A 12,822-nucleotide genomic window follows, 5' to 3' on the forward strand; every position below is an offset into this window, starting at 1 on the left:
GACATTCAAATAATAAATATTTCCTAGACCTCGACTTCCTACGGCATTTGTAAAAATCTTTCACACATAATGTGCAATGGTATTCCAACTACTATATGTGATTAACCGCAAAATATGGCTTCCGTCTCACATATAGGATCGTTTCTTAGATACATCAAATGCTAGCAGTCAATTACAAAGCTCATTCTTATCCATTTCCTGGAACCAGACCACTGAGGACCTTCAAAGGACAACTTCTTGGCTTATTTCAAGTTCCTATGTCCTTGAAAATAATTGAACTGGATTTATTTAGGAATATTTTACATTTAATAGCTTCAATAATTCTGAATAAAGTGAACAGAAGCTAATGTCCAATTCAGAAAATAAGATATAGCCATGAAATCATTTGGGTGATTATAGTTTTATTAAGAAGAGTAACTTAATTTCAATGAAATACTTTATCTCATCTGTGTGGCTTTACCAGCAAGTCACATCACCTCAATGAGTCTCAAATGCAAACTGTAAATCAGAATTTGCTCTCTGCAGGTAGAGTGTTTACTACGATGACCTAGGGAAGGCCTCTGCAGAGTGCTATGATGTTATTATCACCAGGAAGTAGCTTTCTTCCTTTCATAAATCCCTATTTCCTTCTTCAGTATACTCATTTCGAGTCACAAGTAGACTGGTGATGGCCCATTGGCCACAGTTGGCCCAGTAGGGGTGTCGGTGCTATGTGGTTGTCCTGCCTGACATAGACAAGCAGAAACCTCTGTGGATTGGAACTGGGACACACCAAGGGCAGGAAATGAAACTTCTGAAGTGTGAGGAAGGCCAGGTCCCTGGGGCAGCTCACCTGTGAGACAGATGTCCATGCCTTCAGCCCTTGGGTCCCCCACATCCCTGACACATCATCATTTACTGTTTCTCCCTTCCTCTTTTTCTTTCTTTCTTTTTCTTTCCTCTTCTTTTTTCCTTTCTTTCTATCTTTCCTCTTCTTTCCTTCCTGTATTTTATTTATTTAGCAAATACTTGTTGAAACCTATTGTGTCCTGGCACAGATATAACTGTTATACTTCTTCCTTTTGTTTTCTCTGCTCTTTTTTTTTTTTTTTTTTTTTTTTTTTTTATTGCTTTGTCAACTTTTCCTGCCATCAGTGTTGGGAATGCTTTATTGCCACAAAACAAAATCTCTTTTTCAGTGTATTAGACAAGTGAAGGGTAGAACTCAGGTTTTTTTTTTTTTTTGTACTATATGTATTAAGACAGGACTAGATAACTAATAACTTCTTACTGTTTCTGCCCTATTATCTGATTTTACAATCAGAAAAGCTCTTTCTGCTTTCCTTTTCGAATACGCCAAATGAAGAGGGTTGATCTCATCTTTCCCTTCACTGAATGACAGGAAACCTTGAAAACAGCACCCTGCTTACATTCCTATAGCTTCTATCACCGTAGTGATGGGATAGAGGTCTATTTACTACCCACCATCTTGGCATCCACCTAGCCAAACAAACACAGTCTATTATTATATCGGGGTGTACAAACACCAGGAGAGAGGGATAGACCATGTTGAAAGATGGATGGACATAGGGAGAAAAGAGATGGTCTTTCTGAAACACCTAAATAGCCGTGGAACTCAAAGTCACCGAGGTGGGAGAGGCTACCATCAAAGCCATGTTGATGTTTCCCCCACCTTGCATTCCCTCACACTGTATACATGCTCTTACTGGAACCCTGGGTAATCTAACTATTATTGATTCAATCTTTCTGTAGGAAGAAGAACTGAAGCAGGGAGTAAGTTATGTTCCCTACTGCAGGTCTTAACTAACTGTGGAGGGGCCTGCCATCCTGCTGTTTTTCTCATTGCTTTTGCCTCTAATGTATGTTCATGCTTCAGTTTGGAAAGAGAAAAAAATCATACTAATTTGCTTCTTTTTCAATGTAGTGCTTGAATGGACACATATAAAATTTAGCATTTTTTATAACTATTACTACTGTCAGCATCAAAACGAGAGCTATTACATCTTTTAGAAGAGGGAAAAAATTGTCATTTGTTGGAAAGTTTGTAGATCTCCAGTGATCTAAGTTTCAAACCAGTCTCATGTTTTTCTGAGTTGTTGATCAGACCCTTTTCCTAATAGAGAGACACCCACCACAGCCACTAAAGTTACACTAGGAAAAACCCACAGCACTCCAGCTAACCTCTACATCCTCTCATGCTGTGACCATTTAGTTCAGTTTCCATTTTACTGGAAAGGCATGGGACCTCTTTGTATAAAAGTTTGCCAATTGCATCTCTTTTCATTGCATAATTATTGAGCTCTGTCCCCCTGCCTCCCCATCACCAAAATGTGTTCAATCTAAGACAAACACTGTACTCAGCAACTGCTCACTTCCCGTTGTTTAGTTCTTGCAAGCAGAATCGCTACCATTGGTTCATAATAATCTCGAAATAGGTAACTTTCTGCCTTTCTATCATCACCAAGAACCTTTCTGCTCTGGGAGTTCACAAGGCCCTTACGCACATCTTCTCTGGCGGCAGGAACATTGTGACTCTCTTACTCTAGTCTAAACTGGAACCCTACAGCTGACCCTGTGGTCAGGTTCAGAGCCAGCAGGGGGAGTAGCATACTCAAAAAATAACAATAACAAAATAGAAGCAAAATAACAGCAGCTTTCATTTCAAGTGCATGTACCAAGCTGTGTATGACAATATATCCCACTTGCTAGTATTACCAGGAAGTTTCACATTATTTCCATGGATCGATTAGCGCCACAGCCTGTCCGATTTGAACGTACCTTTTATTCTTCTGTATTCTCTTTCCTATTATTCATTGTGTGTGTTTGTGTGTAACAAAGAATGTTTGCAAAATGCTGGACACATTTTTACCCTTCATTCCCATGGTCTGTAAAAAAGGAAAGTGTAAAACTAATCTGTAATGTCAGACAATAAAGACAATGTATTACACTATTTTGTATTTTGTGAAAAAAATTACTTTACTAAAGTCAAATTTGAATGAGAGACAGTCCCCCGGGTGAAGGACGCACATGTATAGCCTGTATAATTGCCCATAAAGGCACACACGGGGTATTGCTATTGTACTTCCAACATACTTAGATCATGGTAGAGAAAAATGCCTTGCTGTGCTGCTTCTCTTTGCAAACAGCCTCTTTTCTTTCCTGTCTCTGACTTAGCATGTGCACAGATAAAGGAAAAAAGGCTCAACTATAACCTTCTTCCACCTAGTAGAGAGAGAGGGCAATCATCCTAGAGTCAGCCAGCCTTGCTTGAGCCATTTCCTTCATGGACCCCTTTCCTGCCTCTTCCCAGGCCACCTGTTCTGGAAAAGCTCAGTGGACCAGGAGGTTCACAAAGCATGGCAGCACCCATAGAGCATTACTGCCTCCTTTCCTTCCAGCTCCTTCCACGGAGCCCTCCATGGCTCTGCATCTCTGCACGGCAGCCCTCAGTTGGGTAGTGCTGCAGAGATTCTAAAGGGCCCCTTACTGGCAACACCCAGATAGATGTATACTCAAGTCTCTTCTCGAAAAGGACCCAAGGTAGCTTACAACTAGAGATGTCAACAGTGACTTTATAAAATAAATCTAGAAATATCAGAAACTGAAAAACAGAAAATGCAAATATGCTAATCATAAGGGACAAGGGTGTTCCTCTTAGCTTTTTGGCAAGGAGGCAAAAAGAAAAGAAAAAAGAAAGAAAAGAAAAAAAAAGAAAGAAAAAAAGAAAAGAAAAGAAAAGAAACATATAATTGGTGGTTTTATCAGAACAAAAATGCCAGTTCTCAGGGGATCAAAATTTCTGTTGGCATAAAATATAAAAAGGAAGTCTTCACTCAGAGCTTTAGAGAAGGAGCGCTAAATAATAAAACAGACAAATGCAGCAGCAAATGTCAAGTGGCTGATTATAATACTGACCTTCAGTCAAAATTAAAGACAGAACCCTATATGTCCCAATCCTGAACAGGCAGTTCTACAAGGAAATGAACATATGCCGTCCAAATATATAAACTTCCTTTGGTATAACATGATCTAAGGAGAGAATTTAGAGGTTTTAGTCTGGCGTCTGCTTCTAAATTCTGTTTTTATTTATGAGCCTTACCCCTTTGGGGACATTCTCTTTGTAAAATCAAATTTAAGACACTGCGCACAACAAATTGTGCTTGATTTAATAACCTCTACTTGCTTTATCATAAGTCTGTGTGGTTCAATGTATTTTATTATACTGGTATATATAATTCCTACTTATACTGTTTCTTGTTAGAGGTAATGCATGAATTTATTCCCCTTGAGGAGAGAACATGAATTTTAAAAAAAAATAGTGCCTGTAATATAATATGATGATTATGGTATCATAAGCAATAAATTTTTTTTTTACAAAACTTGCATCCAAATTATCCTACCCTCTTTCTTCTTTGTGTATTTTTAAGATTTATTGAAGGAACCATAAAAAGAACACTCATAAAAAGTTTAATAATGAAGGCAGCTGGGGGATAGTTGCAATGACAGTATGTTTCAGAGTTTCTGGTAGACTTCCAGTTCCAAATATCACGTCCCAATCTAAAACCAGATATCCTGACTTTGAGTTCAGAACGTAAGGTCTCAATAAAATTTCTTGTAGAGAGATCAGTGGTGTTAGACCTGATTATAGGGGTTCCCACTCTTTGCTCACACCTGTAAGATCTTAAGTAAGTCCATTAACTTCCTGGTAATTTATTTCAAACATACTGATAATACATGGCTCACAGGACTGTTGCGTAGATTTTCAAAGGTAATGGATGTGAAAGCACTTTTTGAAATACTATGTGCATGTCAGATATTAGTATAAAATTATGTATATATGTATATATGTATACACATCTGAGAATACGTAAACTTTTCTGACTTGATCCATATTTTACACACACACACACACACACACACACACACACATTCATTTCTCCTCCTTCTCGTTAACTAAGCGTCTCAGAGAAGGAACGTGAAGCATTTCAGATTGCACCTTCTGGCCCCATTCTCTTCTCTCTTTACAACTGGAGCCCAGCTAACTCGGGAAGTCCTGGTTGTTTAGGCTCCTATTTTTCCCAAACACATTGTTTGGAATATGAGCAGTTCACCTTCCTGTATTTCCCTTGCTCATTTTCCCAGGTGGGGACCCTGTGGAGTGGTGACACAATCAAAAGTGGGATGGGATGGTGGGGTGGAATTCACATCATAAATAATCAACTGTGATATTAGGACGACATCTACCATTCAAAACATACCCTCTCAGCCTCTCCTGCTCTCTCTCACAACCTTTTTTTAAAATTAGGGATTCAGGGATCCCTGCGTGGCTCAGTGGGTGAGAGTCTTGCCAGGGTCCTGGGATCAAGTCCTGTACCAGGCTCCCCGCAGGGAGCCTGCTTCTCCCTCTGCTTATGTCTCTGCCTCTCTCTCTGTGTCCCTCGTGAGTAAATAAATTTAAAAAAAATTTAAATAGGGATTCATCAGTAAATTCTAGGAAAGTAACAATTATTTCTCGACTTAAAAATTATTTCTCTAACCTTAGCAGATGACCATCTAGTTCAAATCTAGCCCCTTTCATGATGTCAGAGATGCCCAAACCTGGCACCGCCACCTCACTAGCCTCAGTCCCCTCCATTCCCTGCCATGTTCCTGGTGCATTCACCATCCTGGCCTCTTCACCGCATCTGCGATACCCCTCACTCTTCCCTTCCCTTGCTCATGACACTCTGAGGCCTGGAATGTTCTTCTCTCCTTGCGATACATCCTCTCTTCTGCCCAGAAATCTCCACTATTAAGACCGAAGTCAAGTGCTGCCTCCTGCCTGACCTGTCAGAATTAGTCACCTCATCTGTATCCCCACAGCACTATGGACAGACAGCAACCCCATGATGATAGTCAGTGAATGTGTATTGGAAGAAAGGATGAAAAGAGGGTTGCATGTGGCTAAACACTGCTTTACTGCACCTTCTGAGGCTGCTAAGAAAAACCAGGCAGACTGGGCTGTGTTCCCAGGCAAACCTGAGAGGCAGACTTTTCGGGGGGGGGGGGGGGGGTGGGGGGCGGGGTGCACTCCCATCTCCTGGTCATCTGCTCAGCCGCATCTCCAGCAGCAATTACACGTTTGGTCCTTTCCCTGAAGCCTCCCTCCTTTCTGGTGCTGAGTAGAAACCAAAATACTTCCTGGAAAAAATCAGAAAATGTATGGATCTTGTCAGACTTCTTAAAAATTGATACAACAGCAGGTTGAGTGGACTCAGAGGATGGAGTGCAGAAATGAATTTTTCATTTATTCACTAGGAAGTGAGCTATTTTAAATTTGCCAAGTATGATGTATGTTTTCCTTTTTCCATAAATCAACTCTCCTCTCAGGAATTTTAGATCTATATATTGATCTGCATGGACCATTGTCCCTTAAGTCTTCTCTCCATTAATCATCAAGTAATTTCCAGGAAAGGATGTTCCCAGAGATTACTCCCTCTAGCTCCTTGAAAGTTGTTAGCAGAGAGCCATACTTCATAGACAGGCCAAGAGGCCACCATTCTACAGCGGTCACTACCTGACCTGAAAATGACACTCAGTGATATCTCCACTGATCTGCCCCAATGCCAAGAGGCAATTGCCCTTTCCTAGTGACCCTACAGAAAATACAGAAAGGAAGGCCAGAGATGGCATTCCCAGGAGCAGGTCCCTGGAAGGTACCATGCATCAAACTGGACAAGGTCTGGACAAAGAGACATGTTCACCCAGGGAGCCAGGGTCTTCCCACCACCCCCGGGTCTGAACATGCCTTGGGAGGGGAGTTGCAGGGAAGATGCCACTGAATCTTGTCTCCAGCACAGAATCTCCACTTAAGTTCTTCACATAACCAGACTGCTTGAAATTGCACCAATTAGAGATTCATTTAGGAGATGTTGACTATCAGTCATTCGCACATTGGTGTAATTTAGATTCAGTCCACTGTTTTTCCCTTAACACATAACTATAGTCAATTATTTTTCTCTTAACACAGAACCACTAATGGGGGTTTTGAAGAAAGGAAGCAGGCAGAAAGAAGTAGGGAAAGTTGACTTTGGAGACCAAGCATTATTGAGCAGAGAGAGGACTGGAAATGTCTCAAACACAGTTAGCAGGAGAGATCAGGGCATGAGGAGAAGGGAAGAGTGTTGCCAGAGGTAGGAGATGACAGACGGGAAGCTTAGAAGGGCCAGGTTAGTGCCCAAAGGGGAGGGGGCAGCCCCCTGAGCACTCTGTACTAGACACCTGGATGGAACAGGTGCAATGGAGCAGCTATGTGATGCAGCCCCAGAATAACCATTAAGATACTGAAACACAGACCTGCAGCCCCACATCTGAAATCACTGGTTCCTGATATGTCCCAGGGCTTCGAATCTCTCAGGTTTTAGAAAGGCAGTACAGCACAGATACCATATATGGTACAGCCTCACATCAGTTATGAAATCACCTCTGCTGCTTTTTGGATTTCAAGTTTGCAGATAAGGGATTTGCACCTGTACTTCTGTACTGACCACGGGCTCTTGCTCCACTGGGGCACTTACACTGTGCCCCGAGACCCAGCAATGGAAAGGTATTTTCCTGCCCAGCCGGAAGCCCTATGCAACTACTCCAGCACCACTGGCGGGTGGGTCCAGGCCCTGCGCCTTCTCAGCCTTCAGGCTGCTAAACCCTTCTCCCGGAGTGAAGCCTGTGGTAGGTGGTCACAGTGCTTCAACCTCAGAAGTGGCTGTGGTGCTGTGGGAAAGCCCTGGGCTTGTAGACATGAGGCTAAAGATCCAGTTTATCTCTGCTATTCTGTAGCTCAGAGGCCTTGGGAAACTCACTTACACCTCTGAGCCTGTTTGCTAAGCTGGAAAATGGGAATATAAGACCTGATACTGTTGCTAGGAGGATTAAGTGAAATAGTTGGGGTTAAACTGCCTTAGAGACTGCAAATTGCTATTCAAATATAAGTGACTATCATTCTTAGCACCAATAACAAGAACGAAACCAAACAGTCTATGTAGAAGTGCTTTGTCCACTGTAAATTACATAGAAAAGTGGAGTTGTAGGATTATCATGAACTCCCTACCCTAGAAGAGGGTCTGGGTGCCCAGAGTTGAGGGGGTAACCTAGCTATGTAGCCAAGAGGAGCCTCCTTCTTTCAACCCCTCTGTCCATTTCCCATCCCAATCCCTCCTCCCTGCTGTGAAACTGGTCCTGGGTAAAGAGGACAGGTAAGAAAGGGCAAGGAGCCCTGCTGATGGCCCTGCCTGGAGAATGTGCACAGGATGGGTTGTCAGGGGGAGGCAGCCCTCAGGGCTGCAGAACTCCTTTGAGGCACCCCCCAGCATCCCAGGCTCTCCCGCTCCAACTCCAGAGCAATCCTTTTCACCTCTCTGAGCATTTGGACTCACAACTGCACATTTAGATGCCTCTTCAGTAGGTCATGGAGAGAAATCAAATCAGTGGGGGTGCCCATGAAAATCCTACTACATGGCAAAGCATGATGCAAAGGTGAAGTCATTTCTTACTGGCAAGGGGAGCAGGGGGATACCATGGTAGCTCAGAAAGCAGAGGTTTCGTGGTTAACGAGACCAAGCTGCCAAAGTCTGCTGGGGGGAACCAGACCCGTCCTTGAGCAGGCTGGGCCAACGGGCTGCAAAGCATCATGCAAGCAGGCACACTTCTCTTCCCTGGGCCCGGACAGACCGTTCAAGGTATTGTTAAGAGTGAAAGAGTGGCATCCCCAGCCCACATGAGTTCTTTGCTCTGCTCTGTTCTGTTTTGCTTCATTTTTAATCTAGATTTTTCTCAATTTATAAGATTTGACTTTTTATGTGTGATGCTGAGCCCCAGAAAGCTAACAGCATGGCATTTTACAGGAGTTATGTTGTGTGTTTTAACTGCAAGCAGCTGACCCCACACCACAGTCCAAATCGAATATTCCAGAGCACTTCTCCCATGGTGCACGTCCCTGGGTCTGAATGGGTTGATGCTAAATCTCTCTGGGCCTTGCTATGAAAGAGTCCTCTCTTTCCCTGGCCAGACCCAACAAACTGGAATGGAGTTTACATGAACACCCAATCTTTGAGTATGCACTGGAGGGTGGCCTTGCATTTTTTTACTCCGACTGACTTCCTTTGTAAACTAATCATTATAACCCAGAAACTGTTTCCAAGAAACCTCATCCTAGAGACAGAGCTGTGAAATTCAAGGTGTGAATGGTTTCATGCCGAGGACTATATGTAGTAAATAGCTTTTAGTTGCTTTCTACTTTTTTTCTTTACTCACTTTTAAATCCCACTGTTCTTACTGCTAAAATGACTGCTTTGTCACAACGAGAAGGACATTTCCTGCAGGAAACAGTAGCCAAAAATTAGAAACCAAGAGTTCTTTTTTTTGTCTTCCGTATTTGAATCCCTGACTCAGAGCAATTAGACAAAATGAACTTTTACAAAAAAAAATGGGGATAAAGCCATTTATACCTCATTTGATTCTTCATTTGAGACTCAGTATGCACGCTCTTACATGACATGACCCTGCCTATAAATTAGCCTCTAAAGATCATGCCAAGGCAGGTCGAAACTTTAGGAATTATATAAGCCACATCCATCCCCCAAAGTCTCCTAATTTATATTTCTTTTTTTTTTCCTAATTTATATTTCAAACTTTGTTCTAAAGTGTCTTTTTATTCTATGCAGAACTTCCTTCAGGAGGAAACAGACACACCTTGTAATCATCACAGCTTAACAGTAGCCTCATGACAGGGGCACACATCTCATGTATGACAGAACAGGGCTCTACTAATATTCTTAACTTTCAACATGTAACCAAAAGTCCAGATTATAGACAATAAAGTTCTGAATTACCTCCTGCAACTCAGGATTAGGATGACCGGCTCAATCACCTAGGATGTCCTCCAGCTGAGGGGGTGGAGGGTGAGGGGGGGTGTTGGGGGGAGATCTCACTGTTACTGTTGTTGGCTTCGGACTGGGGCTTTGGGAAAACAAATTAACGGGTCACATTGTCTCTCCAGACCCAGGGGGCAGGCTCTCCTCGCTCGTCCCCCAGCCACACCATCAGCAGGCCCATCCCCATGCCTGTGCGGTCTGCCTCGGCCTGCTCCAGCCCGGCCCACACGCCCCAGGACTCCCTCACCGGGGTAGGGGGAGACGTTCAGGAGGCCTTTGCACAAAGTAAGTGGGGGGGGGGGGGGCGCTCTTTGTTGTTCTGCTCTTCCACAGGGCCGATAGGACACCACGGTGTGTAGGTTGGCTCGAGCTGCCGGAGCCACAGTGTGGACATGCCAGCACAGTCCTCGTGGCAGCCTGGCCCAAGAGCTGTTCTAGAAGCTCCCGAGGCTGATCTCTTTCTCACATGACCTTCTCATCTTCTTGAGTTTCTGTTGCCCAGCTCCATTTTTGTAGGAGTCTTTGCTCATTAAGGGAAGGGAAACCCTTTCACCGATAGCCCAGGCCACTTTATAAATGTAATAATCCACTTTCAAATTCTGAAAGATCTTATTTCCTACCTTCTTCCCTTTATGTTAAAGCCAACTCAGGGTTGAGGTTAAACAGCCCCAACTGAGGTGGGATGCAGCCCTGTGGTGATCAAGCAGGGCGTTTCACAGCCGCCCTAAGAGTTGAAGCATCGCCTCTGTAACAGGGGCCAGGAGGTCCAGCCTCCATGGTTAATGCCAGAGGGTGATAAATAGAACAGAATTCTCCCACCTGCTGCCTCTTCCATTCACGCGCCAAGGATGGGGGTAGGGTCCTCAAGGCAAGTGATCTTATTCATTTGGAAATATTTTAATCCTTTTTAAACTTTTTCTTGCCATGACTTTTTAAATTTACAGAAAGTTCGACCAAAAAATATATATATATATATATATCTGCCTGCAGACCGTCACCCCGCCAATCTCATTCCCAAACGGCCTTTAGCCATTTTTTAATTTATATATAATCTTTTCTCAATTTTTTATTTATATATAATTGCATATGTTTATGTGTGTTTTTATAAACACCTACTCTTCTTTTTCACACAAACAAGACCAAATGCTTTGCATTTTGATATGCAATTTGCATTTTCTGTAAGTTAATATATCATGAACATCCTTCTAGGTCCTCACGTATAGCTGTAAGGAAAAGGGAGATATATTTGATGACGAGTTTTAAGGCAAAAATAAATAAATAAATGAAGTCAAAAAACAAAAAATAGACTGGGGAAAACACTTCCAGCATATGCGGCAAACAAGTTTCACAATTTCAGCTACACATAAAGCATATAGAGATCGTTAAGAAAAAGACATTCCTAAAACAGAAATAGGTGAAGTTTAGGGACAGAAGAAGCATTATAAATTGCCAACAAAGATATAAAAAGAAGCCCAGTCTTACAAATTGCTGTAGAAATACAAATATCACCTCTTGCCTCACAGACTTAAAAAATGTTTAACATTAATAAAGACTGTGAGGAAAGAGACACTGTTATGCATTCTGTATGGAGCATAAAATATTTCATTTTAAAGGAAGAGAATGATGTACTCTCCACTATGAGGGAAAAGGAAATATCTATAATAGGTCTTTTTCCTCTGAAAAAGAAAATAGGTTATACAAAATAACCTTTTAAAAAAGTTTTCAAAGAAAAAAAAAGTCCTTTCTCTAAATCTCATCTTGAAATTTACAGTATTTTTAATCAAATAGAATTTTAAATTATAATTGTTTTATCTGACTCCTTTGATTTTTTAAATGTACATGTATTTATTATTTTACTTGCTGAGTTTTACTTTCTGTGAAATTACTGTATGAACTGTGGTGGCCTATCAACAGCCCCTAGCTCATAAAGAGCTCGTGCTACTTAAGTTCATCTGTAATTCAGGTGTTTGGAATCTTGAGCCCTTTTTCCCAAAGATGTTATGGGGCCAAGCCTTCTGTTCCATTTCTACCTCACACCCAAGCCAGCCCGCAGATACCCATGTAACGCCTCATGTGCCTGAAACATCATCGTAAGCTTCGTCTACCATGAAGGAGTGTAGTCTAAGTTACAATTCAGAGTACCAGGCATACATCTTCTGCCCAGGTCTTGAGCAGTTTCAAGAATCCCCACCCCTGTTCCATGCTCTGGGGCATTTGATGCCTAGGGTTCCTACTCCCCAGAGATACCTCAAATAGTAGGGGAACTCTGGAAGCTCTGATGAGACAGAGGCCATGAGGATGGAGATCAAACTCCCATGTGCTCAGCCACCAGGTCATGGCTGAAACTGTAGCAGCAGCTGGCAAGGTGCAGTTCTCTGGGCAAAACCAGACCTTACATCTGTGTCAGTTTTTCTAAGAAAGGTACCCAGAGATATTAGTTTGCCTGGGACCCTCCTGGTTTGTGCCAGGTCACCCAGCCTTGTTATCATGCCACCCCCTTTCACTTGCAAACTTGTCCCAATTTGTATAATAAATGAACACCTCCTTCATCAGTGGCCATGTCTTCTTACATCAGAGGCCACTGTCCTAAGTACACGGTATTTTTTCAGAAAGTGAACCAAAGCACTTCTGAAAAGGAGAAGTCTTGGAAGTTTTCTTTCTTCAGGATATCAATATAAGTGGTAAATTGCATAAAAATTTGGGGAAAAAATAAGAAAAGCTGTGATTTTTTCAAATGATCATTTCTTCTTCACTCAAGGTTCAAGAAGAAATTTAAGAAATGACTTACTAGTAGCAGCAGATTCTATCACTAACACCATGTCCTCTCTCGTGAAAGAGCTGAATTCTGGTGAGTTCCTGGTCCCCTCTCATTTGTCTGCTCATTTCAGAGGGACCCATAACTGCTAGGGGTCTC

General features: G+C 42.3%; 1 protein-coding gene across 33 annotated transcripts in view; it reads left to right on the top strand.

The window, feature by feature from the left end:
• Positions 1–12,822, top strand: part of DTNA (dystrobrevin alpha) — a 365,257-nt gene that overhangs the window by 325,176 nt on the left and 27,259 nt on the right. For 19 of the 33 annotated variants that reach the window (XM_072829207.1, XM_072829222.1, XM_072829210.1 and 16 more), the window contains 3 exons: positions 1,753–1,773; positions 10,034–10,193; positions 12,667–12,756. In XM_072829207.1, the coding sequence (XP_072685308.1) occupies positions 1,753–1,773; positions 10,034–10,193; positions 12,667–12,756 (271 nt within the window). Of the gene's footprint in view, positions 1–1,752; positions 2,951–10,033; positions 10,194–12,666; positions 12,757–12,822 lie in introns of those variants that run through there. The other 14 variants (XM_072829235.1, XM_072829213.1, XM_072829231.1 and 11 more) reach the window with 2 other exon arrangements.

Source organism: Canis lupus, chromosome 6 (assembly GCF_048164855.1).
Source record: "Canis lupus baileyi chromosome 6, mCanLup2.hap1, whole genome shotgun sequence".
NCBI classification, from domain to species: domain Eukaryota; kingdom Metazoa; phylum Chordata; class Mammalia; order Carnivora; family Canidae; genus Canis; species Canis lupus.